General features: G+C 63.1%; 1 protein-coding gene across 1 annotated transcript; it reads left to right on the forward strand.

Annotated features, from left to right (window-relative positions):
• Nucleotides 1-24,260: 24,260 nt before the first annotated feature.
• On the forward strand, nucleotides 24,261-24,903 carry TNFAIP8L1 (TNF alpha induced protein 8 like 1; the record flags this gene model as incomplete). Its single annotated transcript, XM_082011040.1, has 1 exon — nucleotides 24,261-24,903. One exon carries the CDS (start codon nucleotides 24,261-24,263, stop codon nucleotides 24,819-24,821), a length of 561 nt encoding a protein of 186 aa, XP_081867166.1. The 3' UTR covers nucleotides 24,822-24,903.
• Nucleotides 24,904-27,889: the final 2,986 nt, after the last annotated feature.

Here is a 27,889-nt window from a genome sequence, read left to right on the forward strand (position 1 = left end):
TGAGCTCCCCATGATCCCATTCCAGATGTTCCCATTGCCACCATGGGGCTCTCCCACCCAGATGTGCTCCCCACAATCCCATTCCAGATGTTCCCATTGCCATCGCAGTGCTCTCCCCCCAGATGCGCCCCCATGACCCCATTCCAGCTGTTCCCATTGCCCCCCCATGCCACCCACCCAGCCGTTTGCCCCCCATGACCCCAAACCATCTCTTCTCACTGCCACCCACAGCCCCTCCACCCAGATGTGCTCCCGTGAGCCCAGTCTCTCCCAGACCAGCTCTTCCCCCTTCCCCAGTCCGCGGTCCCCCCCTCCCACGCCGCCCCTGCTCCCCAGCCTGTCCCCACGCCCCCCAGTCCCCCCAGCGAGCCAGGGCTGGTTTTAACCCCCCCTTCAGCGCTCCTGCTCCACGCAGAGCCAGTGACTTTTGCAACCTCCTTTTTCCAGCCCAGAGGCTTTCCGTCCTCCTCCCTTCCTCCCTCCGGCACTGAAATGATGCCGGGGGGGCCCAGGCAGGTGCCCCTCTCCTCGGGTCCCGCCGGGGGCTTTGCCACACTCACCTTTTCCTCGGAAGAGCTGTCGCCCGTCCTCCCTCCTCCCCAGCTTTTCCCCTTCTCCCCCCCCCATCAAGACAAAATCCTTCGGGTTTCCATCTCCTGCCGAGGAAGAGGAGCAGAACGAAGGCTTTCGGGGTGGGCAGGGGGGGATTTGCCCACTGGGGTGACAGAGTGGTGATGGGTCAAGGGAGCATGTCCCCTCCCCTCCACCCTCCACCACCGTTGCGTCCCGCTGCTCCTTTCCCTATGTCTCCCACCTTGGAAACCTCTGGATCCCAGCCCGTGCCTCAGTTTCCCCAGTGGCCCATTGCCCAACGAACCCCCTCCAAACCCAACCAGTGGCACCGGCACCCCCCGGCGCGCCAGCCCCATGGTCGGCAGCCGGCGCGGATGCCGCTGGCCCCGCATACGGATGCCCTTCGGCAGAGCGGCTTTTGCCAGGGAAGAGCCGGCCCCGGCAGCGATTGTGATTTTCCCCTCAAGCGTGGCTAACGCCGGCGCTCGCCGGGCGGCACAGCCGAAGCCAAAGCATATTTCTCCCCCCCCCGGGGTAGCTCAGGCAACCCCCGCCGCAGAGACAAGACCTGGGAGGGGAGGGATCCCCCCTCCCACAGCCGACAGAGAAAAGAAATGACAAGAATTTCACCCAAAATAAAGGCGCAAAATTGGAGCGGGCTGCTGAACCCATCCTGCCATTTATTTGTGGTTTTTTCCCCTCCATCAGCTGTTTCCCAGCTTTCAGTCCCATCCTGAAGCTCTGACATCCCCTCTCCAAGAGGATAAAACCCCAGGAGCTGGGGACATGCACAGGGCTCTGTTCCTCACGCAACAACCAAATTCACTGAATTCAAGGACAATCAGAGTTGAAGAAGCTGCTTTTATTATTATTATTACTTATTTATGCTATTATTACAGCGAGTTAGTAAAAAAAGATGCGCTCCCAGCTTTGAAGAGCAAACCAACCACAATAAACGGTTAAAAAACCCCAAGTAAATGGTGAAAATCCTGCCCTTCCTCCCTGGCTAAGGACTGGAGTTAAGATCAGCTCTTCCCTTTCCTTAATCTGTGATTTTTTACGTTGATAGCAATTTTCCCTGGGCTGCCAGCCGGTTGGTAAATGGCCTCTTTTATCTTTAGCCCTTCCTTTCTTTTCAGGAAAATGTAATCCTATTTTTTTACCGGCGTGTTCGTTATATGCCGGCGATGGGGCGCCCAGCGCCGTGAGACGGGGTGATGCTCTGGGCATGGGGTGACGCTCGGGTACCCGGGGTGAGGGATAAACCCGCGCCAGGTGCCACGGGAGCAGCAGGACCGGTTGCTTTCGGCATCAACCCGCGACTTGTTTAACGTCCCCGTCTGTCACCGCGAGCACCCGGGACGCGGTCCAGCGCGCGGTTTGCGGCGGCGAAGAGCCAAGCCAGCACACGGCGGGTGCCTGGCAGGCGCCGAGAGGTTTCATCGGCGTTTCCCGTGGCCGAGCAACACGCCGGTGCGTGGCCCCAACCCCGGCACGCTTTGTCCCCAAAGGGATGCCTGTGCCGGGGCGGGGGGGGTCCAGCACCTCTGGCCTCCAGACCCCAAGGCCAGATCCTGCATCCCCCCGCCCAGGGAAGCCTTCGGCCTCGCTGCCGCCCAGGGCTTTGCTCCGATCAATTCTCCAGCCTCTCTTAACACCTCGAAGGGATCGATGGACAAGGCAGGGAATTGCCTGCACCCGGAGGGACATGGCTAATCCCCTTGGCAGGGCCCTGCCTGCTGCCGCTCGCCTTAACCCTGCCCGTGCCGCGGCCGGCACCTGGCTCTCTGGCAGCACCACTCACCTCCCACACCCATCACCGCGGCCTCTGGGCACTGCCACGGCGCTGCATCCCCTGGGGCTCTGCCTGTTTTAGCTGCCTGCTCCTGCCTCTGCCTCTCCTCTCCTCTGGCTGCAAAAAGCTCCGGCAGCTGCCGAGAAAACATGAAAATCCACCAAAACCTCCCCAAAGCTGGAGCACGCTGGAGGCACCGGGGCCGTTGCCCTGACTGCAGGGTCACCACCGCCTGCTGCTGGCCTTCCCCTGCCGGGTCCCCACACCCCACGTCCACGGAGCGGAAAAGCAATTTGGCAGCTCACAATTGTGCTCTGCAAACGGGTGCTGGGGTGTCCACGCTCCCACGGGGCTCCTGGGTGGGTGCACATCCCCAGTGGGTCTGGGGGGCTGGGAGAGGGCTCCCAGGGCGCGGAGATGGTGCTATCCTGCACTGCCCGGAGCACCCTTAAACGGGAGCAGGAACCGCTCAGCCAGTGCCAGAGACCTGCTGAGCCCTGTCACAGCTCAGCACACACATGAGTTCATCACAAGTGGGATCCAGGTCCCCCCCCCGCCCTGACGGGCGGCACAGCCAGGGACACCGGGGATGGCAACGGCCTGGCAAGGAGCTGGATCCCATCCTGGCAAGTTGGCTTTCGAGGAACAGCGGTGCGAGGAGAGGGAAGAGGAGGCTGGAAAGGTTCCAAGATCAGCAGCGCTGATACGAAACCATAAATTATCCTCCCGGCTGAGCCCGCTGCGGGGAAAGGCAGCCCCTCCGAAAAGCTGGGGAAGCGGCACAGCCGGCACTGACCCCGGCATCGCCGCTGTCTCCAGCTAAACCGAGGTGAGCCGGCTGCCATCGTTAGCGGGAGCTGCAATTTCTCATAAATCCAAAGCGAATAATTAACAGGCGCTGGCGGCCGGGGCTGCTCCCCGCATCCGTCACGGCCTGCGGCCCCGAGGCCGGCAGGGTTGGTGCCCGCTGTAAATCACCGGCATCGAGGCTCTGCGCCAAGGCATGCCGGCCGGCACCGCCGTTCCCTGGCCCCGCAGCGTGAGCTGGTCCCTTGGTGGAGCAGAAAACCCCCAAATTTTGCGGAGGGCCGGGGAGCATCCTTGGTGGGATGGACAGCGCCGGGATGCACCGCTGGGACCAGGATGGCTCCGGTTCCCTTCATCCCCCTCCGGCGAGCATTAGCCAGCGCCGCTTCCCGGCATCCCCGCGATCTAATTACACCCAAGATGAAGCAGGGAATGATACCTTGTCTTTAATTAATAACGGCACGGCTGAGAGCAGGCTGAGAGCGTGAACGCTGGGTGCTGGTGGTTCAGGGTGCTCAGGTTTTGAGGTGCAGACCCGCTTGCACCCTGTGGGTGCCCTCAGGGCCCAAACAGGAAACAGGAGCTGAAAAAATGACGTTTAAATAATAAATCCCAGCTATTAACGGGAGGCCGTACCTGGAAGAGCCGGCCAGCGCCGGCGGCCAGCCGGGTAATTAGACCGCAGCTGAAATGATGAAAAGATATTCGCAGGCTTTGAGGCTGAGGCTTTGAAGCTGTAAATCCTGTGAAGGCAGCATCCCCGCACGCACCCGCCGGCAGATATTTACCCAGGACCTGCTTTCCGCCATCCACATGTGCCCAGAGCCCAGAAATAAAAGTCCCCCCCGCGTGGGAGGCCGAGCCCAGAGGATGCTCCTGGGTTTGGGATGCGCGCGGGGCTGCGTACCCCGAATTCTGTGCCTCTTGCTCCGGGGAAAGGCGGCCCCGGCACTGGGAGCACACCCGGTTCCGCGGCGGCGCGGAGCGGGTCGGAGTGTGCCGGGGAGTGCAGGAGCTCAGCAAGAGGGAAGAGTGCCGCTGGGGAAGGGCCGGGGTTGGGGGGTTCCCCCGGCCCGGCCGCGGCTGCTCCCCCAGCACGTGGAAGGGTCTCGATTTAAAACGCAGTTTAAAACACCCACGTGCGCGCAGACACCCCTGCAGGCGCCCGTGCACGCACCTACCCGTGCACCCCCCCACCACCGCACGCCCCCGTGCGCGCTCCCCCCCTGCACCCACGGCCCACGTGCTCCCCGGCACCCCACAACGGGGAGCGGTGCAGCCTCCCCGGCCGTGGGTCCCGCAGCCAGACACACAGACAAGCTCCTGGGACCCCCCCACATCTCCCCAGCCGTGGAGCTGCCTCCGCCGCACTCGTCAAGGCCAAGGCCACGCGGGGACGGAGCCCGTCCCGGGTGGTACCGAACGGGCACCCTTTGATCCTTAAACACCAGCCCGGCCGCGGCCGTTCACTCAAAGGGATGCGACCAGGTCCGCGGTGGAGCCAGCAGCATCCCGGGATGCGGGTGCTGGAAGGCACCTGCCCTCGCAGAGGGCATCCGTACGGGAAGACCCTCGGATTTGGCCGCCCACCTGCCCCAAAAACCCTTGGCGCGGGGGTCTCGGGCCGGTGGTGCCGGGGGATGCCGTAAGGGGCGCGGGTGGGAGCCATAGAGCTGGGCTGGGCAGCCAGACCCCAGCAGGAGCGAAGCAGCAGCTCAGCACAGGGGTAATTAGCAGCCTGCGATTCCAGATCCTCATTAGGGGCTGGCACCCCCCCCCGCTGTTGCACTCTGTGCAATTAGTCGCTAAGTAACACGCGGATATTTATACCCCGGCGAGGAGCCGGGGCCGGCACGCTGCCGGCATCGCCGGGATGCTCCGACTGGGGCCCGGCCGGAGCGGGGACGGTGACGGTGACATTTTGGGACAAGCAGCCGGTCCTTGCAGGCCAAGGAGCTGAGATCAGGGTCCGAGGGGCACCCCGGGGTGCTCAGCGGTCGGGGCAACACCCTAGGGTGGGCACCCAGCGGGACGCGCCGTGACGTCGTCACCCCAGGGAAGCCACGACCCTGGCATCACCGTGGGGGACCGGCTGCTCCGAGAGTCATTTCTATAGGGAAGATGGTTTATCGTCCCTCTCACCCCACCCTAATTAATTGTTTTAATTAAGGAAATGCCACCTCCACTCCCGACTGCCATTTGCCTGCAGAAACGTTGCTAATTACGGCGAGGGAAATGCGCTGCGGCTTCTTAAACCCGTTCGCAGGCAGCTGGGAGGGGGGTTGCGTGCGTGGGGGGGACACGACTAAAAATATATGGGAAAGGCAAAATAAATGAGCTTTAAGATGCAAATTGCCATCCGGGGAGCGGGGAGGCTCCGGGGGTCCCCCGCGAGGTGGCCTCGCTCCGGGGATGCGCCTGGAGCTGAAGGTTTGGTACCCCCACCCATCGCCGCTGCCCGGCGGCGGGCGGGCACTAACGAAGCCCGCGTCGTTACCGTGTTCCCCGGCTGGGTAACGGGGATTTCAGCCCCAAGTTTGCAGATGTACGGAGCTGTCAGCACCACCCCCTGCGCCGGCTTTGTCGCCAGCAGCCAGGAGCTCGCGCCGCTTTCTGCTTTTTAAGAGGTTTCATGAATTTTAATGGACGGTTGCTGCCGGGTTTCTCCTCTTCCCGTTGCTCCCCCCGCCTCTCCGCAGCCCCTCGGATCACCCTTCTCCTCCCCAGGGCATCTCCGGGCCCACGGCCAGCCCTTGGCATCCTCTGAGCCCCCCAGCGTCCCCCCCCCGCCGCCCCTGCAATGGAGATCTCGCCCCAAAGGCGCAACCGTCGGCGCGGGATGTTGACCGCGGCGCTGCCGGCACGGTGCCGCCGCTCCGGCCGGTGGCTCCGGGCACCTGGGTGGCTTTTCCCGAAATTCAATGGATGGAAACGCTCCGGAGACGCCACTTCAGAAACATCCGTCTCTATTAGCAGCTGTTTAACACCTCCCCGAGGGACCATAACGAAGGGAAGCAACTTAATCACCGTCAGGCAGCGAAGTGCGGGCGAGCACGTCTCTCCCGGCCGCGCGGCCACGGTCGTTCCCACCACCCCGTGGCTGCGGTGACCTCAGGGGCTCCCGCCTGGTGACAGTGTCCCTCCTGGTCCCACCTGGCTCCGCGACGATGGCCGTCCCGCTGTCTTCTGCTGCGCTGGTGACGCCTGTCCCGGCCCCGTGCGGCAGCATCCCTCCTGGTCCCGACGCCTTTTGTCCCTGACGCTCCCTCCGGCTGCTCCCGGTCCCTCCTGGCCCCAAGCGGCGATGCCCCCCCGGTCCCTCCAGCCCTCCATGGTGGTCCCTCTTGGGACGTCCCTCCTGGTCCCTCCTGGCCCCACGAGGACTTATGCCCCGCTCCCTCCTGGTCCCGCGCTGCTCCCGGGAAGGGGGTGCTCCAGGCAGCCCCCTCACCCCGCAGCCCCCCTCCAGAGCCCACAGCTGGGGCCACCGCTGAAGCTTCTCAGGAAGGGAGGCCAGATCCTGCCCCTTCCCCAGGGGATTTGGGCTGCAGGGCCGGCACGTTGCAAAGCGAAGGGGTTTTGGGTTTGGGTCTGTAAGGGAAAGGCCATGGGGCCATGGCTCCCCAGACCACACGCCTCAGGGACGGGGACACTGGGGACAGCTCATCACCGGGGGCGATGGCACCCCTGGAGCACCCACCCCGGTCCTGCCATGGGGGGATAACGCAGGGGTGCTGTCAAACCCCAGCACCTCTCGCCGCGGCTCCATCCCAACTCCCGTCGGCTTTCCAGGCGGCTTCGCTCCCACCCCGCAGCTCCGGCCCCAGCCCCACGTGGGACCCCAGTGGCTCTCCCCCACCCTCGGGCCACTTCCCATCCCACCCGGCCGGATCCTGCACGGGGGGGAGCTGAGCCAGGCTTTTTTCCTTCCCCATCTCCTTTATATTTGGGTCCACTTCTGAACACAAAGCACCACTTTGAAACGACTTGCGGTTGCCGAAGTGATCAAAATAACACTTTCTGGCAAAGATTTCACTTTGTATTTTAAAAATGCTGCTTAGAAATCTCTCGGCACTGTTGGGCCCTCCCCTGCCACCGCCAGATCCCTGGAGATTTTGGAGCTGATCCCATCTGGCTCCAAAATTCCCCTTTTTCTGGGGGAAATTTCCTGGCTCCATCCTCGCCCTAAGAGTCGGTGTTGGTCCCGGGTGAATTTCGGGAGGGATGGAAACAAGCTGGGGCTGACGGCAGCTCCGCTTGGCTCGCTGGGCTGGGAAAAAACAGTTCCAGGAAAGGTGCATAGGAGAGGGGAAAGGAGCTGGAGAAGCTGGATCAATCGTCTCCAGAGTTTCTGCTGCGATGCCGAGCTGGGTACCGCTGTCCCGGCACGGTGGAGGGAGTGTGGTCCTACCGATAAGTGTCTGTCCTCCAAACTGTGGTCATTGGACTGCCCTGCCTGTACGTGGGGAGATGGTGGCTGTGGCCATGGGGAGATGGTTGTGGCTATGGGGAGATGGTGGCTGTGGCCATGGAGAGATGGTGGCTGTGGCCATGGGGAGGTGGTTGTGGCCATGGGGAGATGGTGGCTGTGGCCATGGGGAGGTGGTTGTGGCTATGGGGAGATGGTGGTTGTGGCCATGGGGAGATGGTGGCTGTGGCCATGGAGAGATGGTGGCTGCGGCCATGGAGAGATGGTGGCTGTGGCCATGGGGAGGTGGTTGTGGCCATGGGGAGATGGTGGCTGTGGCCATGGGGAGGTGGCTGTGGCTATGGGGAGATGGTGGCTGTGGCCATGGAGAGATGGTGGCTGTGGCCATGGGGAGGTGGTTGTGGCTATGGGGAGATGGTGGCTGTGGCCATGGGGAGGTGGTTGTGGCCTGCCTTCATCCCTCATCTCCCATCTCCATCATCCCCAGCCCTGCCTTCATCCCCCAGCCCTCACCTCCATCACCCCCAACCCTTCCTTCATCCCTCATCCCCCACCTCCTTCAACCCCCAGACCTGCCTTCATACCCCAACCCCTACCACCATCCTCCCCTAACCATGCCTTCATCCCCTGGCCCTCATCTCCATCACCCCCAGCCCTGCCTTCATCCCCACCGCAGCATCCCTGTGCCCGGATGCTGCGGCTGCCATCAGCTCCCACATCCCCATGAGGCGAGGGAGATGGAGAGGAGCGCGGGGAACCAGCGCGCTGAAGATCAAGACGAAAATGATCAAAGGAGGGATGTGGGTGAGCGCTGGCAACCCTGTCACCCTGGAGACGGGAAGCAAATATTTGGGCTAATAGTGCTCTCGGGGAGCGAGGCCGGGCGCTTGCCATTGTCAGGCGACAATAGAGATGGGCAGCCGTCCCGCTGATCCGCTGCGGGCCCGGCTTCATTAGACATCACCAGCGCGGAGGGAATTTGGGGTATCGGCAGGTTCATTAAGGGAATCGGCCATCAGCCAGTGGCGGCTGCTCGGCCGGAGGGATGCTCGGCTGAGGGATGCTCGGCTGAGGGATGCTCAGCAGAGGGATGCTCAGCCGGAGGGATGCTCGGCCGGAAGGATGCTCTAGCAGAGGGATGCTCGGCCGGAGGGATGCTCGGCTGAGGGATGCTCAGCAGAGGGATGCTCAGCCGGAGGGATGCTCGGCCGGAAGGATGCTCTAGCAGAAGGATGCTCAGCCGGAGGGATGCTTGGCTGAGGGATGCTCAGCAGAGGGATGCTCAGCTGGAAGGATGCTCGGCCGGAGGGATGCTGGGGGCGGTGGGGAGGACAATGGGGCCACAGGGATGATGCTTTCCTGTGGGAGACCAGCAGCAGTGGGGGTACCACCAGCACGGATCTGTCACCCTCTGCAGCGTGTGGATGCCTGTCACATCCCCAAGCTCAGCCTTTCCCCACCGACAGATCTCCCAGCTGCAGCGAGCCTTCCTCCAGCCTTCCTCCCGCAAGGCACAGCCTCCCCTCCTGCTTACCCAGGCGACGCTCCTCCCGCCTACCCGGGGAGGAAACTGAGGCACGGAGCTCAGGCAGGCAGCAGGCAGCTGGGAAGGGTCTGCAGGAGCTGCTCCAGCCCACTGCGGCCGCATCCTGCATCCCAGGGCCCACCAGAAGGATGTGGCCCTCAACCTCCCTGCGGGCGCTGGGTGGGGATGGGGCTGGACCAGCCCCAGCTGCGGCCGCACTGGGGGGACCAAATATGTGTATGTGTATGTGTATGTGTATGTGTATGTATATGTATATGTATATATGTGTATACACACACACACTTGCATATAGTATATTTTTTAATATATACATTTTTTAAAGGAAACTCAAGCATCTGGTTGAACACAGAGAAGAACGTTTCTTTTAAAATATAAATATATCTCCATACATCTCCAATTTTAACCTGACAGTGCCTTTGTAGTCCCCATCCTTAAGGCAAGGGGTTACGGAGAGCAGCCAGGCTGCCGTCTCCCCCCTCCCGCCTGGGGACACCCCACGGAGGTGACGGCACAGCCCTCAGTGGCCCTGGGCCACCCGCCTGCTGGCAGCCGCGCCAGCACCAGCCTGGGCACCCGCGGGTCTGTCTGCGCTGCGCAGGGCAGGGTGGGCACGGCCCAGGGCGGTGAGGGGTCCTGGGGGTGAGAGGGGGAAGGTAATGGTTTCAATATTAATATTAATACTAATAAGATTATTGATAACATTATATTTTTATATATTCTGTACTTATAATAATGTATTTATATTTTAATATCTTTTATTTAATAACTTCATTTTAACGATGATGATAATAATAATAAATAATAATAATAATTCTTGAGCTGGCAAAGGGCCTTTGGCTCATGCCAGGAGTGGAGCAGTCCCCGTCCGTCCCCGCGGCGCGGTACCTGACGTGCCGCCTGCCGCCGGTTCCAGGAGCGCGATGGAATCGGAGTGACACGGAGGAAAATCAATCTGAATGAATGAGGTCACCTGCCTTATAAATAATTCATCGCAGCCGCGTGTTAATACACCTCTCCCCTGCGGGGGGGGGCAGCTGGAGGAGCTGCACAGCCGGGCTGGGTGCTGGGTGCCAGGGCTGGGTGCTGGTGCCGGTGCGGCACAGCCATGCTGGGTGCTGGTGTTGGTGTGGCACAGCCAAGCTGGGTTCTGGGTGCTGGTGCGGCACAGCCATGCTGGGTGCTGGCATTGCACAGCGAGACTTGGGTGAGACCCCGTCCCGGGGTGCTTGGTGGACCTGGCGCTGCTGCCGGTGCCACGGCGGGAGAGCCTGGCACAGCCAGAGGTGTGGCGATGCTGCCGGGGCTGGGACCCCCAGCGAGGGGAGCGGGGCCGGATCCTTCCCGCAGACGGGAGCGTGGCAGCAGCCTGACCTGCCGGGAAGAAGCCACGGGGTCTCTTAACATCCCCCATGGCACGAAACCCGCGGCTGAGGCCATCCCTTGCCGGGACGTGGGTGACCCCCAGCACGCGGCTGCCGCCGCCAGCTGCCATGGGCACATGGCCGTGCCACGGGCAGCGCTGGCAAAGGGGCTTTTGTCCCCTGGGGCCAGCAGGCAGGTGATGGAGGTACAGGCAGGAAGGGCAGCGCAGCCAGGGATTACAGCGGGAAGAAAGCGATGCAGTGTGAAGCCAGCAAATGTTTTAATTCCCTTTAATTCCCCGGCAGCACCGCGGCCCCATGCTCGGCCGCTGCGGCTGGGGTCATCGTGTCCCCCCGCCACGCACACAGGGCTCTTCCCGACCTCCCTCCCCGGCGTTGTTCCGGAGGAGGGCGAGCGAAGGAGCCCGGCGGCACCGAAATGTTGTAAAAGAACATCTTGAAGCCATTCTGCCATCTGTTGTGCTTTCAGCGCAATTAAGCAGGCAGCGGCCGTGCCAGGCAGCGGGGAGCATCCCTGCCTGCAACACGCGTGCCCCCCCCGCCGGGCCTGGGAAATATCCCCGCGGGGAACGGTCGGTGGGTTCGGACCTGCCAAAGCCCGGCGGGTGCCGCAGCGCGCGGGCAGCTGGCTGGCAGCGGGAGCGAGCGCAGGTGCCCGGGGTTTGGTTGCTCGGTGGGTGCAGGCAGGGCTGCCTGCAAGGAGGCAGCTCCGCTGCCCTGGCTCGCCAGGCTGGGTGCCAGCCCGGCTGCCCCTCGCCGGGAGTCAGTGGGGTGCTCTGGGCCACGAGGGTTCGCTTTGGGGTGCAGGAGGAGAGCAAGGGCTCGCGGGAGGGGGACGGCGGCGGTGGCACCCCAAGGGAGTGTGCTGCCCACGGGAGGCTGCAGCACCCCAAAACCTCCTGCTGTCTCAGGGTCTGGGGACACTCGGCCGGGGGACCCGGCTGCGCGGTGATACCGCACACCCGGTGAGGCCACGAGAAGCTGCCATGGTCGGGGCTCGGCGCTGGGCTGAGACCTGCCCAACTCATGTCATGAGCCCCGAGCCCCTGCTGCCATCCCACCAGGCCCCGAGGGGGATTCGCCTCCGGAGATGCAGCTGCTGCTGGCTCGGGGCTTGTCGCTGCTTCCCTCGGCTGCCGCCGGTGTTAACTTTCTTGGTAACATTGGTTTATCCCCTTGATCTTGACGGGAAATGGGGAGACAAGGGAAGCGTCCCCCGGGATCACCGCCGCACGTGCCGAGCTTTAATTAGGGATGGGAAATCTCTGCCGCCAGCCGCGCGGGTAAGCGAGCCCGGAGCTGGGAGGGATCGGGACCAAAATTAAACAGTCTGCTCTGAAACGGTGAGCAAAATGCTGCTAGCTCGGATCCTGGTGATGCCACGGGACCGGTACCACGGGTATGGATTCGGGGAGCAAACCTACATTCCCCCGGCCGCGGGGATCTGCGGCGCGGAGATCTCGGCAGGTGGCTGAGACGAGGCAGCGAAACGGGGGACGGATCCGGCAAACAGCCCCGCGCGTGGCCCAAGCCGCTCTCCTGGGAGGTGACGTCCCCGCGGGCAAGGTCAGGGTGACGCACGGCGCAGGGCTGCTCCCCAGCGCGCCGTGGGCACGCCACCGCCCCCGGGGCACGGCCACCGGCGCAACAGTCGCCGGCTGGGGACACGCGTGTCACCTCCACCCGCGTGGCCCAGATGGCACGGAGCCGTGCGGCAAGCGGCTGTGCCGGGTTGCACACCGTTTTGTTGTGACACCCACCGGTTTTCGGGTGAAGTCCAAGGGGTTTGAGGTCACCAACGGGTGTCAACGGCCGTCACCCGCGCCACAGGGATGGCAGCATGGATGCCAACCATTCCTTTCCGCCGGCAGCGGGATGCCCTGGGCCAGCGCGGGGGTCCCGGCGCAGCGGCCCGCCGGGGCGGCGGGGGTGTGGGGCGCGGTCGGCTCCAGCAAGCGTTGCGTCTGATGACATCTGCGATTACAGCTCTCGCTGCCGCCGCGTTCTCTCGGCAGCCCTGGCCTCAGCTACCCACCGCGCCGCGACAACGGCCGCCATTAGCGTAAACATCGGCTCCGAGCCCGGCCGAGGGCGGGGAGGATTAAGCAGTCGGCTTCTTCTGCTACTTAATAATCCACTTGATTAAGAGTTGTCTGTCAACGTGTCACCAGCGCAAGGACAGGCTCTGCAGCCATGAGCTGGGGACGCTGCTCCGTGGGGCTGCCGGCTTCCTCCCCTACACCCCGGCCAGACCCTGTGGGGCTGCAGCCCAGGCTGCCCGCACCCCTCCTGCTGCCCCCTCTTGGTTGCCACCGTCTGATGTCATGGACCGTGCTGATGATGTCACCAGCATCCTGCCTGCTCCCACACCCCACCCCGTCCTCGTTGCCGTCACCCAAAAGGCTGAGGCTCCCTCTGCCTGGCGAGGCGACATAGCAAGGAGCCTCCTCGGCCTGATGATGTCATTTGTCACGTGGGCTTATGATGATGTCACAGACTCCCACACTCACCCCAGGTACCACCTGAGTGGGATGTTGCCCGTTCCCACTCAACAGGCTGGGAAGAATTTAGGCACGAAGGATGCGGAAGCCTTGGGGAGCAGCAGAGCACCCCCAAAAACGTGGGGGGAAAGCTGGCTCCTTCCCCGGCGCTAAGGAAGAGCATCGTCCCCTCTGTCCCCAGCTGGTGACGTCAGGGACGCAGCACCCAGCCGGGCTGAGGGCAGGGGGTTGGGGGGACCGACGTGGGAAGCGGGGCGTAGGCGAGGAGGGGATGGTGTCCCCGGGGGTGGCTTTAGCACAGGGAGAGTGTGGCAGGGAGCGATAACAGCGTCTGTCCCGGCCCTCGCGTGGGAATACGGAGCAATTAGCTAATTGCCGCGGGGGGTGGCGGCGGGCGCCTGCCCCGGCCCCCCGACGCGGCCCAGCGGGCTCCGCACGCGGCAGCCGCGCCGCTTTGTGCTTAACCTACATTTGCTTTTGTCCCGGCCGGCGCAGCCGGAGCATGCCCAGGGCCCTGCCTTCGGCTCGGCACAGCATGGCACGGCACAGCGCGGCGTGGCTCGGCATGGCTCGGCATGCTGCCCACTGCCGTCCCTCTCAGCAGCCCCCAGACTCAAATTGAGCAGCCAGGGCTCAGTCTCGCTGCCCCTCGCGAGCCTAACGAGCCCGGGTAAGCAGGTCACGCCCAGGCGGAGGCGGTGACGTGCCATCGGGCCGCGGCATGGTGTCCCCAAGATGAGGGTGGTCACCTCCTCCTGGGGGGTAACGCAGGAGCCCCTTCCTCAAGGTGTGTCCCCCGGAGCATCCTCCTCCATCCCCTCCCGCGAGGACGAGAGCAAAAAGGAGCACCGGGAGCAAAGGGGTTAAACCCTTGGGTTGGGGACCGGCCCCCAGTGCATGGTGACATGGTGATGTTGGGGTGCCGCTCGTACGGCTGTGTCCCGCTCCACCCCTGCGGACACCCATCAGCACCCAGCCCCACCACCCTTCGTCCCCCGTCGGGCTGCACCCACCACCCCACAGACGCCCCCCACCCCGTGACTGAGCACCCTCGGTGTCACCCCTCCGGCTCAGCGGGTCCTGGGTCCCCACTTAAAGCCCATCTCTGGGGGGCCGCTCCCTCCCCTGCCTGGATCCGCCTCCGCAGAGCTGGTCCTTCCAGCGGCGGCTCCGTAAACCTTTCAAAACCAAAGCGCAAGCCTTTTGGGGGGGGTGGTGCGCCCTGCCAGCCTGGGAAGGGGCTCCTCCAGCCCCCGACCCCAGGGAGAGGACGCACGGGATTGGGATACGGCTGTAATTACTGACGGCGAGTGCTCACGGCAGCCTGGGGACCAGCAACGACCCCGCACCCCTCCCTGGACCCCGCCAGGGTGGCGGCTGGTGACACCGATGCCACCGGGATGCTTGCAGCGGTGCCAGGCTCTGCCTATTTTTATCTTTATTTTATTTACAGTTGGACTCGATGATCTTAAGGGTCTTTTCCAACCTAAATGATTCTACGAAATGATTCTACCTCCTCCTCAGTGAAGCTCGTTGGGTCGCTTCCATCCCCGGGGGGTTTAATAACCCCAGATGGGATCCACAGCCTGGCAGGAGGGGCTGTGCCGGAGACGCCCCGGCTTTGTGCGTGGCAGCATGCGGAGCGGGGCAGCAGCGAGGAGGAAGCAAGAGAGCCAGCACCTCCTGAAAAACCTCCTCCGGAGGCTGCGGGAGCCGGCTGTGGGGTCGTGGCAGGGAGAAAACACATCCGTGGGCCCAAAGGATCCTGATTTCCCACAGCGGTTTCTCTCCCCTGGGTGCTCCAGGCCAGGCAGGGATGAGCCTCACCCCTGTCCCAGCATCATCCACCCCGGTTCTCCCGGGATGTAGGAGCTGGATGGTCCTGCCACAGCCACAGCCTGTCCCCACAGCTTTGGGGCAGCCCCACGGGCTCACCGACCACCCCTCGGGTGCTGCACCCACAGCTCTCAGCACCCCTAAGTGACACCTCCAAGCTCCCTTTTCCCCCATCCAACGACGGCTAAATGTCCTGGTGCATCTCTGGGATAACTGGTCCGGTGCGTGCCGGGGAAAGCATCCCCCGCTCACAGTTCTCCTCCGGAGCTGGTGACCACCAGGACGAGTTTTTTTTTAAATTTTAAATTTTTTTTTTAATTTTTCCACCTCGGCTGCCGGCGGGGAGGGTCGGTGCTGGAGAAGGGGCCGAGGCGGCACAGCCGGCACCGGTAATGCTGCAAGAAGGAGCCATTGTGGTGAGGTGCAGCTGCGCAGGGCGCGGGAGGGGAGCGACGGGAAAGCGAAATGTCGGCGACGGGAAGGGCTCGGGGGATTCGCCACCCCCCGACGGTGTTTCCCCACCGTGCGTGTGCCCCAGTGACAAGAGGGCTTCTATGGGGAGCGACGCCATCCCTTGTCCCAGGAGACGCTGGGGTCCGGCATGTGCCATCCCCACAGGGCCACGTGGGTGCTGGGGACACCCCATCGCCACCCTGTCCCCCTGCACAGCCATGGGCTGGCCCCACACAGCAAAGCGGGGGGGTGATGCTGGGTGCTGGGGTGCTCCCGGGCACCTGGTCCCCTTGGAGCCCGGGCCGGGCCACCAGCAGCCTGCTCTGGAGACGGGTCGCTGAGGCGGCGTGACAAAGGGACACTGGGGACGAAGGGGAGGACAGAGAGCGGCTCCCTGCCCTTCCCCGCGCTCCTCTGCCGCCGGGCGGGCAGCAGCTCCCGTTGCCCTTGCTGAACTCTCGGGAATTATTGAGGCGCTGCCTCCCCGAGGATGCTCTCCCCTCGCCCGGAGCGGATCCCCTTGCGCCCGGCCGGGGGGCAGGAGTGGGGAGCAGCAGGGCTGGGGCCGTGTGCTGGCTGCTGCGGAGGGACGAGGGGTGCGCAGCGTGCGGGACAGGAGCAAACACCGTTTCGTTTCGGTGAAAGGAGGAGAGGCGGCGAGAGAGGCAGCACGCGAGCCGGCCCGGGTCCCATTTCTTCTCTTTTTTATTCTCTTTCGCGCAGCACCGGCTCTCATCCCCCTCTGATCGGCAGCGGCGGCTCCATCGCCCCCCCAGGCCGGTGCCACCCGGCAGGGATGGGGCTTTGCTGGGGTGAGTCCCCAGCCGAGCAGCACCCCACCCGCTGCTGGGACCCCAGGAGGGTTTGGGGTCCGGCCCCGGGGCTGGCAGTGAGGTGCGCTCTGCAATGCGGGGGACCGTCCCCAAGGTGCTCCTGGGGAGGGGCTGGAGACAGGGAGTGGGGGTCTGCACACTGGGCACACTGGGGGTGTACTGGGGGGAGCAGGGTGCCTCCCACATGCCCATCCCATCCCCCTCCGTAGCACCTTTGACAACAGCCTGAGCAGGGTGAGCAGAGCGGCCGGGGGCTGCAGGGATACCCCAGCGATGGGGACAGGACATGGGGCAGTGATGGTGACACGGGATGGGGCAGCGATGGGTACACGGGACGAGGCAGTGATGGGGACACGGGATGGGGCAGCAATGGGGATATGGGATGAGGTGGCAATGGGGATATGGGATGGGGCGGCCCTGGGGACACAGGACAGGGCAGTGATGGGGACATGGGATGGGGCAGTGATGGGGCCACGGCATGGGGCAGCGATGGGGACATGGGATGGGGTGGCCATGGGGATGCAGAACAGGGTGGTGATGGGGACATAGGACCAGGCAGCGATGGGGACACAGTGCCAGGCAGAAGCCGGCCCTGCCAGTGGGAAGCCGCCACATTCTGCCGGCACTTCGCCGGCTCCATCCACCGCCTCCCCCCAGTCCATCACTGTCTCCTTAGCCCGCAGGCCCATGCCGCACTGCTGCTGGCTAACGGCTTGTTTCCCATCGCTGCAAGTGGCCACCAGGAACAGATGAGCCCGGGAGAGTGATTTATGCCAGGCAAGTTGATGCCGCAACTGTTCGGGAGAGCGGCAACAGCTGCTCCGGCTGTTCCGGCACAACGTGGGGCCGGGGACAAATCCTCAGTGGCAGCAGGAGCAGGGGCTCGGGGCAGGCTCCGGGGTTGTCGGGCATCTCCATGGGGTGGGGGGATGGCTGCAGGGGGCCGGGGAGGATCTGAGGGGCTGAGGTTCACTTCCCAGCCGCTGTGTGAGGCCAAGGTTCAAGTCAAGGATCTGGTTAATCCGATCTTTAATCCGGTCTAAATCCCACCTTTAATCTGTTTAATGCCATCTTTCGGAATTAGGATCCTGCACGGTGGCTCCTTCTCACTGAGCCGGGAGGAGGAGGAGGAAGGAGGAAGGAGAAGGGTGCTCTGACAGTCCCGATGCCGGGGAGCTCGGGGATGGGGGCGCAAACCTCGGCACGGCTCGGCGGGACCGCAGGGCTCGGCGGGTCCCGGGCACGGGGACGAGCTGATGGCCACGGTCCCCTGGTTGCTGCACCCCGGCCTAAAAACCGTGTCTCCCTGCGACACCCCAGTGAGAAACGGGCCCTGCGCCCGCCACGGGGGGGCTGCTGCCACCCAGCACCCACGACGCCCAGCCCAGCGGAGGAGAAGCCCTTTCCCCACCCAGAGCCCCCCCCGCGGCGGCCGCCTGCGCACCCCGCACGCTGCTCTGCTGAAGGGTGGGAGCAGGGTGGAAAGGGAACCGGTGCGGGGTTGTTGGAATCGGAGCACGCGTCCTGCGGACCGCCGCACCATCCCCCCTTTCCCACGGGTGTCACATCCCCACGGCACACCCAGAATCCCACAAAGTAGGGCGAGTGGGGACCTCACGGGACCCCCCCGCCTACACCCAGCCCGGTCTCCCAGCGCCCTCCTAAGCTCTTGCTCAAAAGCGCCCCAGCACCCTACCAGCATCCCACGCCGGTTCCACGTGTGACCCCATCATCCACCCGGGTCCCCGTCACCCACGCGGCTCCGTAGGGACCGGAGGGAGGCCTGACCCACGCCGCCGCTAACGGGACCGGCCCACGCACGCCGGGCGCGCACCCCCGGGGGAGACCCCCCACCGCGCGCTCCCATTGGCTGCTTCGTAGCAAGCCCCGCGCCGCCATTGGGTGGCGCCGTCCGCGGGCCCCGCCCCCGCCGCCGCCGCGCCCGGCCCCGCTCGGGACTTGGCCGCAACCGCGGGCGCGAGGCCCGGACACGCCGGGCACCGGGCACCGGCTCCGGGCACCGGCACCGGCTCCAGGGCGCCGCCGCGCCCGACAGGGAGAGTCGCCCGGGGAAGCGAACCCCCCCCCCGCCCCGCCCCGGGGGTCCCGCCCCTCCGGGAGCACCGGAGGCACCGGAGCAGCCCCGGTGCCGGCGCCGCGCTCCCTCGAAGCAGGCAGCAGGTAAGGGCCGGCCGGGCTCTGCTGCCCGCCGGTACGGCGCTGCTGGGATCGGGTCCCCCCGGTTTCCCCCCGGTTCCCCCTGCTCCGTGGCGGCGCTGGGTACCGGCCCGGTTCGTGCTTCCGACTCCGGCACCGGGGCGCAGCCCTCTTCCCCGGAGGCCGGTGCAGCCCCCGGGGCACCGCCCCGATCCCCCCCACGGTGTCAGTGGGCACCGGCGGCCCCGCCCGGCCCGCGGGGCAGCGCGTCCCGAGAGCACCGGAGGTGGGGACCGGGGGTTTGGGGAGCCCCGAGGGGCGGGAGCTGTGGGTGGGCAGAGCCCGGGGCGGCTCCCCGGCACCCCCCGGCAGTGCCTCAGTTTCCCCACTCGGGTAAAACACGGGGAAAGGGCCATGTCCCCTCAGAACGGGTAGGAAATCCGAGGGAGCTAACGGGAGCTCAGCGAAGGCACCGGAGCCCCGACCCCGGGGCCATCCCCGCAGCCCACGCACGAGGGCAGGGCTGGACGCCCCACGGCAGCGCTCGGCTTCGTGCTTCGCCCCGTCCTTGCCCCGCAGCCGGCCGCTGCCCGTCCCCCGGGCCTTAACGGGTGAAATTCCTCCGTTCCTGGAGAGACCGATCCCTTTGGTGAGGGCCAGATCCTGCCCGGAGCAACAGAGCTGGATGTAAAACCTCCCGGCTCCAACCAACCAAAGCTTTATGGGCTCTGCAGTGGGGAAGGATTTGGGCCGTAAATATTCTTTGCTGACCCCAAGCCCAACACCGGATCCGAATTGTCCCGTGGAGCTTTTCTTTCCCTCCCGGAGCGGCTTTGTCCTCGCCAATCCCCGGGCAGGAAGCATGTGATGCACCAAGGCCGCCGTCGCGGGACGGACGGACAGACGGATGGCGGTTTGGCCTCTGTGTCCACACATATCCCCCCGCCAACTCTGTTTTCCACTTCCCCACGAGTCTCCTGAGCCGCCGTCTGCTCCGAGCGAAGGAGAAAGGAAGTTGCTGCCAGAGAGAGCAGCTTGATGGCAGCTCGATAAAGAAAAGGAGGAAATGGAAGGCGAGACAGATGCTCCAAAATAAACCCCCCTTCCTCCTCCTCTTCCTCCGCTCCGTGCTGCAGCTGCCTCCCCACCCCGGGGCACGGTAATCCGGGAGGGATTCCTTGATAATGGCGCCAGATCGGCTCCCCCATCCCAAATCAGCATCCCGGGATTACACCGTGGGTGTCACCCCCCTGACACCATGCTGGAGCCCCCGCGGTCAGCACCCCTTCGTGTGCCAGGTTCCCTTTCCCATGCGACGCCGGTGAACGGGAAGCGCCGGCGGGATTCACCGCCCACGCCCCGGGGTTGGCATTGCCGGAGCCCCCTCGGATCGGCTGCCCGGCTCCTTGCACAGACATGTTGGAGTTGCCGGGGCAGATCAGCGTTCCCAGGTGTCGGTGCACGCCGGATTTGGTGCAAAGGAGAAACCGAAATGCTTCTGCTCCTTCCCGCAGGTGCCCGTGCCAGGGCTGCGTTTGCAGACCCGGCGCGGGCACCTGCGGGAAGGAGATTATGGGATAGGGGAGTTCAGATCCCGGTGCCAGAGATGATAGAGACGATGATGGGGACACGGCCAAGCGCTTGGCAGCACCGCTGGCACAAGTGCCAGCAGCAAGACGCACCGTGCGGTGCCCGGCCCAGGCGATGCCGGCGGTCCCCGCAGCATCCCCGGTCCTCGCTCCAGCCTCGCAGCCGGCTGCAAGGAGCCGCGGCGGCCGCGGTTTTTACCATCCTTGCCAAGAAATGAGTTTTTCCTCGGGGGAGGTGTTTACTCAGTGGCTTCCTCTCTGGCCTCACCCTGCTCGGCACACACGCGCCGGACCCGGCGGCTCTCGCTGCTGTTTGCACCCATGGCAACGTGCGAGGGACGGCTATTGCAAAAGGTGGCGTGGCTCCTTCCTCCTCCTCCTCCCCTGCCACCCACTGCTATTAAAATGGGGTCTGGAAACTGGAGGGGTCACAGATGGCGGGGGACGGGCTGGTGATGGCGGTCGGGCTCTCCGGTTACATCCCCGTGTCGCGCTGGCGCTCCGACCCGTCGCCTGTAATCCAGCACGGCGGCGGGGTTTAATTAATTAATAGAGGTTGGAGGCGCAGGGAGCTGGTGGAAAGCGACGCTGGGGCACTGGGAGCGGAGCAGCGGGATCCCATCCACCTCCCCGGCGCTCGGCCGAGGACTTGGGGCGACCGGGGATGCTGGGGTGCGGAGCAGGGATGTTTTCTTTAGGGAAAACCAGGGAGATCTCCACCATTAAATGTTTACCCCGGCTGGGGAGACGACGCTCCTGTGTCAGAGGAAACTTGCAGCAAGACACCTACAAGTTACTATGGCTCCAGTGAGGCAGAGGAGGAGGAAGAGGAGGCAGAGGTGCCTCTGCTCTCAGCTGGAGCTTCGCGGAGCCCTCCCCTCGTGCCACGCGCTTGCTCGGTGCTGCCCCATAAATTATTTAAATGCTTCTGCTTTCCTGCAGGAACTATTCAGCCCGCTGCCAGGGGGGCTCGGGGAGCACGAGCACAAGGAGCCGCTGGTGGGAACCCGGCGCTGGGACGGTGGGGGGTGAGGGGTCTTTGGGAAATAACCCTGGGATGGCGTCGTTGCCGCGTTCGGCCCCTCTGCCGTAAACAAGCTGCCGGCCGGTGCTCACGCGGCGGCTCTGCCACGGCACGGGCCAGCGCCACCGGCGCCGGTGCTGGCAGGATGACGGGGCCTCGTGTTCCAGCTTTAATTGATGCTTTTTAACGAGAGGGCTGGACTCTGCTCTCGCTTGCGCCCGCCGTGGCGTAGGAGACGTTTTACAGGGTTGTCCCCGTGGGGTGGGGGGCTGAGGTTGCAGCCGGGTGTTGGATGAGATGCTCGTGGGTGCCGGCCCGGTGCTGAGGAACACCGAAGCTGCCGGCGGAGCTGCCTGTCCTTTGCCCTCGGCTACCCTGCCCTGCGGCGGCGCGGCCGGGATGCTGCTGTGTCCCGGCGCTGGCACGCGCCCGTCCTCATGGCAGGGACTTTGGCTGTGTCACCGCGTCCCCACCTTGCGCAGGACGTCCGGATGTCCCAACCTCGCGCCGAGCCCTCACGTTCCCGCTCAGGGCTGCAAAACCCACCCCGAAACCTGCAAAATGGGTGGAACCCCCCCCAAAAAAGGGCTGTGACTGTCCCCAGAGCCACCATTGGGACTACAACCCCACCACGCTCTTCCGGAGCAGGGAGGGACTCGGTGAAAGCAACGCCTGGCTGCTCGTTTTCGGTAGAAGCAGCTGTTTTTTGAGGGCGTTTTCATTAAAAAGAAGAAGGGGGAGAAAAAAAACCCCGAGTCCTGAGCAGGGCTGGAAACTTCAGCGACAGGAAGGAAATGGGGTGGTTTATTTCGGTCTCGAGTTTTCTTGTCGGGGCAAGACTTGCCTCTTCCGCGCACCGATAGCAGCTCCTCCGTGAACAATGGGGTCGCGGGGCCCTTCCCGGCAGGAAAACGGCTCGTTCCGGTGAAATCTCCTTGTTGGTGCTGAGTCAGCAGGTCCTGGTGGGACACAGCGTGGTGCGGAGGGTGCTGGGTTAACCGGCACGGTGCTGAGCAAACGTGGCGGGAGGTGAGCTTGGGTTTCCTTGGGGTTTGGGGCGAGCGACCTGTAAAACAGCCCCCGGGCGCTGGAGAAGGAGCAGGTTGTGGTTTTGGGGTCCAGGAAAGATGCCACTGCTTCGTGCCTCAGTTTCCCCCCCCGCCGAGCGATGCCCGTCTCCCCAGTTCCCGGCAGGAGAGGGCTGCGGGGCAGCCAGGCGTTATTCGGGGCTGGGAGCGGAGGGTTGATCTGTTATTACAGTCGCTAACTGGGAGCCGTGGGTGCACGTGGGGCAGCTCGTGAGAGCCGGCGGTTCCTATTTTTTATGGCTCCATAGGTGGAGTTTGCGCTTGCTTTACAGCTGCGGTCACCCAGCAGAGAGCTCAGGTGTGGGAATTCCTATTTATCCGGGCACCGCTCCCGGCGGGGAGCCCAGGACACCCCGCAACCGCCGCGGGATGCGAGGGAGGGGACTTCCAGGGTGCCAACGCCGCGGCAAAGCCCCGCTGCCTCCGGAGGAGGCTGCCTGCCGCGGGCAGAGCGGGTCCCTCTTTACAGCCAAGGGAGAGAAGATGGAGCCGCGCCGCCTCTGCCCAGCCCTCCCGGGGCTCCGGGCTGCGCTCCGGCAGCATCTTGCGCACGGGGCCGTCGGCATTAAATGATCCCGGCTCACCGGGGAGCTGCCGATGGCTCTGCGAGAGCAGCCTCTGCTTTGTCGTTTCTGTCTTATTAAGTGTGAGAGCCTCAGCTCGAAGCTCACGCTGGCAAAAATCAATGTTTTCCCATTGAAGGAAATACTTACAAAACCTCGGTGTTTTTCCTGAGGGCTGTAAATGATGCCGCATGCGGCAGCTCGCACGGCTCCGGTGATGGCGGCTCCGTTACCGCTCGCTTCATTCACACCCTGACGGAGCCTCGGCCGCCCTCGGGCTCGAGGAGCCGGCGGCTGGATGATGCCCGGGAAGCCGGGGCTCAGCTTGCACCGTCACCCGTGCACCACTGCCCGTGCGCCGCCACCCGTGCACCGTTGCTCTTGCACGACTGGCTGCGGCGAGACCGAGCCTTGGCTGCAGCCGGGTACCTGCGCCCCGCGGGAAGCCGGGGTTTGCTCCCCGCAGCCCGGCGTGTACTCCCTGGCGCTAGGAGCGGGACCGGGGGTCCCCAGGTGGGGTCTGGGACTGGGTGGTGGCTCGGCCGGGGCTGCCCACGCTGAGGACAAACTCGGTTCTGCGCTAGAATAACCCTAACCCCAGCTCTAACTCTCCTCCCTATCCATGGCCGATTTATCCCCATCCGTTCTCACGCCAGCAGCATCCTTTAGCTCGAATAGCTCTTCTCCCCTCCCTAGTGATGTATTTATAGCGCGATCCCATCCCTTCCCCGCTCTCGCTTTGCCAGGCTGACCGTGCCACGTGCAGGCTCTTGCATAAGCAACCGCCGCCTCTGCCCATCCATCCCGGCGCGGGAGCCGGTTGTTACCGTGCTCTTCTCGCCTGCCCGTGATTTGTAGCGCTGTGATTTCCTGGGGCAAGATGCGTCTCCGGGCTCGGTGGTGTTTTATTCGTTTGCGGCAGTTTTTAAAGCCGTAAGCTGCTGGGATGATGGAATTGGTCCCGTGGGGGTGCGGGGAGTCAGGCTGTAGGTGAGCGAAGGGTGAGGTTTCTGGCTCACTGAATTATTCACCTCCGTGTGACGCTCGTGCCTGCTCCGGAGGAAGCTGAGCCAGCGGCGGAATGAGTCTGAGGTCTGACAGCATGGACCAGGGCGGGCAGCGCTGGGGAGAAGGGCTTCAGCGCACGTCGGTGGGTGCTGAAGCACCAGCCGTGCCGTCCTGGCCTCGGCAGGCGCCGGGCTATACGCCAGCACATGGCTGTGCCGGCTGCGGGGGTGACTCAGCCATCACCTGGGTTGTCCCCAGCTCACCCTGCAGGAAATGAGTCAGGTTTTTAAGGAAGAAAAATGTTAAAATGATGGGGCAAGAGTTCTTCCTGCACGGGGAAGAGGGCGGTGCCGGTCGCAGGAGGGAGACGGGGATGGAGGGTCACGGCCAATGCTCAGGTATGGAGACCTCGCTTGCCTCCGATGCTGCCCGTCACACTGTAGCTTCTCCCCAGAGTTTGGGGGAAGGAAGGTGGGAACACCCCATAACTCATCCCACCAACAAAATCCGGGGCGTGAGCTCAGCTCTTGCCTGCCCTGACAGCCAGGAGCTCCTTTCAGTCTTGCCTTGGCCCGAGATGCTCTTCCTCCTCCCAAAAGGCTGCGTGGAGAGGGGAGGAAACGGGGACTGATCCAGGCCATGGGCTGAACTGTGTGTGTCTCTTCCGCCTGCAGAGATGGACACCTTCAGCACCAAGAACCTGGCCCTGCAGGCCCAGAAGAAGCTCTTGAGCAAGATGGCTACGAAGACCATAGCCAACGTCTTCATTGATGACACCAGCAGCGAGATCTTGGACGAGCTCTACCGGGCCACCAAGGAGTACACCCACAATCGCAAAGAGGCCCAGAAGATCATCAAAAACCTCATCAAGATTGTCATGAAGCTGGGTGTGCTCTACCGCAACGGGCAGTTCAACCCCGAGGAGCTGCTGGTGATGGAACGCTTCCGCAAGAAGGTGCATACCTTGGCCATGACAGCCGTCAGCTTCCACCAGATAGACTTCACCTTCGACCGCAGGGTCATGTCGGGTGTGCTGACGGAGTGCCGGGACCTGCTGCACCAGGCTGTCAATGGCCACCTGACAGCCAAATCCCACTCCCGTATCAACCACGTCTTCAACCACTTTGCGGACTATGAGTTCCTCTCGGCTCTCTATGGGCCGTCCGAGCCCTACCGCACCCACCTGAAGAGGATCTGCGAAGGGGTTAACAAGATGCTGGAGGAGGACAACATATGAAGTTGGCCAAGATGGGCCATCAGCAGCGACTGCTGGACTCTGCCTCCTGTGAGACCGAGGACAGGACGTACTGTTTTTGATCATTACCGGGCTTGATGTCCCGTTCTCTGTAGTGCTCACTCACTTTCTTCTCATTTCTGTGAAAGACTGAACTCTTGACTTTGTCTAACCCTTGCCTGGGGTCCGCAAGCCCACCCTTGCACTGGACTGAGTCCTTTGCAGGTGATCCTGGGCTTTTGGGCCCCTGCTGTACAGTTTGATTTCCTTTGCCCACCAAGTGCTCTTAGCTCAGAGTCCAAGGAACTGGGCTCCTCACCTTGAACTCCATCGTAACCCTCCTGGGGAGAAAACAAACCAAAGACTCACAGCGTGTGACACCTCTAAGGTGTCTCTGAGCAGGTGGGCAGTTGGTTGGATGAACGGTTGTTGAGACCCTGTTACCGGAGGGTTGTGGAGCCCCATGGTTGTCTTTCAGCAGCTCCATGACATGGTGGGAGCAAATCATGGTCTAGGCTTCTGCTGCCCAGGGTAGGAAGGTGCTTCTGCACCTTGTAGGCTAACAGAGGCTTTGGCCTCCTAAAAGACAAGTCCTTGAGACCAGAAGGATCCCACCTCACCTGGGCGAGCGGCTGTCCCTCGGGGCAGGAAGGGAGCTGCAGGGACCCGCTCCTTCCCTGCATCCCAGGTAGACCCCTTCATCCAAGACCCAACTGCCCCCGCCAGCCTCCCACAGCAGTACCACTGTGATGGCTGTGACACCTGCCTTGGTGGTTGTCCAAGGCTCTCCCTAGGATTTCTTACGTTTTATGTGTCCTCCACTGAGTTATGGTTGTTATTTTTTAGCAAACTCTGTAGCCCTGATGAGTTATTTAAATAAACTCACCTGTTTGGCCTGGGTGCTCCGTGTGGTCGTTACAAAGGCGGCCGACAGCGATAAAATGAGCGCTGGGGCAGCCGGTTTTGTCTTTTAAATGGCGACTTCTCTCCGCGACCCGGGGTTTTTCCTCTCCATCTCCCAGCATCGCTGCTGGCCAGGCTGCCCCCGCTCCGTGGCACGGCCAGCGCTGAACGGGTGGGAGGAAACGCGGTGCAAAACCCAGCACAAACCCATAGCAAAGCTCCGGGGTCCCGGGGAGAGCAAAGGCTGCTCCCACGCAGACACCCACGCGTGCTCCTCTGCATCGCCGCGTCCCCTCGCTGCACAGCGGGAGCTAAAAAAGCACAACCCTGGTAGCAGAAAGCGACGGGCAACTTTGCAGCATTCAATGCAGGCGTGTCGTAAAAGCAGCGTGCTCTCAGAGCACGGATGCACCAGCCATGGCCCACTTCCCGCACGCTGGTCTCGGCTTTGAACACCGAAAATTGCCCTTTTAGCACACAAGACGCCGCACGGTCTCAGCCGGCCTTATCTCCGCAACCTTCTTGTGCCTCCTGTTCCAGGGGATGTCTCCAGGCACGGAGGCTGCCAACGCTCACGGGCGGAAAGCAGCTCCACGGCTCCTGTTCGCTGCTCCCTTTCCACCGCTGGCTCGAGGCGCTGATAACTTTCATCCTTAAAGATTAAATAAAAGAAATAAAGCCCCTATCTCTGTCATTTCACAGGCCGGGCTCCAACTATCACAGCTAATTTAATCGCGCGACGCAGCTCGGGGTGGGGGTAAAGCACATTTACAGACGTGCACGGAGAACACGGCCAAGATCCAGCGAGGCGTCGGTCCCTCGGAGAGGGCAGGGTGAAGTCGGCCTTTGGCGTGCGGCATTTGAGAACAGACGTTCCCGTTCCCCTCCGTGGGCTCATGGCAGCTGTCAGGTACGTGCCGAAGAGGAGCTGGAAAGAGCTCGGTGGAGTTATCGGCAGATGCGGAGAGCAGGCAAAGCGGAACGGAGCTGACGGCCGCGGCGGCTGCTGCGCTGACAGCCAGAAACGCTTTGCTGTTCCGTTCTCGAGGTGCGTGTCGGCGTCAAGATGCTGCAAGATGCTGCTTAATTGCATGAAACATCTCTGCTCAGATGAGCCCCGGCTCACGGCTCTTCCCTTTGTCCCCAGGGTTTCGTACACCCCAGAACCACGCTTAACCCACCGAACGCCTGGCACCAGCTTTCCTTCGCATACAGGTGCCTAATCTGCAGCTTCTCCCCTGCACCCCGTGGCAAACACCCACCTCGTTCCCAAATTCTTGCCTTTTTGTCCGGGTGAAGCCCTGGAGAGCACACTCTCTGCTAGAAGAGCCATTTTATGGCCTGGGTTTCCCATCACAGCTCTGGCTGTATGAGTCTGGGAAATGAGTCCCTTCAACTCTCTTTGAACTGGTTCCCTCCGAGCAACTGGTTAAACAGGGAGAGAGGCCAGAGACCAGCAACTCCAGCACCGCACGTGCGGCTCGGAGCTCAGGTAGGAGCATTACTGGGGACGCACCTCCCCACCCAACACCACTCCTGGGCCCTGCAGGTATCTGCAGATCGAAGAAGGAGCTGCACAGCAGAAGAAAGAAGCATTTAGGAACAGCCTGGAAAACAGAGCTTATAGAATTCCAGTGCAAAGCACCCTCAGACTGACAAAAAAGAGGGAATTCCCCCCAAATGGGCAAAGCCGCTACCAACAACCACAACCATCACCGTTCACCAAAAGCACTCGTGATGATAGTGCCGGGTTACGCAAACTCGCAGCTTGTTCTCATGTGCTGGGACTCCTCTCGGGTGGGCAGAACTCCTGTAAACCCTCTGCAGCCTCCAACCTCCTGCGTGAAATCTCGGCTCCTCCTGGCCAAGCAAGTGCCGAAGGTCACGCCACTCGCTGGGCATCCAGTTGGAGAGGGCAGGAGTCACGGAGCAAAGCAAACTCAGGCCAGAGCACGATGCTTTATTTCTTTATTTGTGTTGTATTTACACAGGAAAGGAATTTCAGATTCCCTCACTGCTATTATTCTAAATAAGAAAAAAATCACTTCTGTACGTAGAAAATAGTCCTGCAGTTATACTGAGACATGAAAGTGTTGCTTGGATTGATTCCTGGGTTGTGTCAGAATAAGCAGCTCTGCCTTCCCCATGCCAAGTTATCCCAACCTGCG

The sequence above is a fragment of the Phaethon aethereus genome (genome assembly GCF_964289735.1).
Source record: "Phaethon aethereus genome assembly, chromosome: 26".
Classification (NCBI taxonomy): Eukaryota; Metazoa; Chordata; class Aves; order Phaethontiformes; family Phaethontidae; genus Phaethon; species Phaethon aethereus.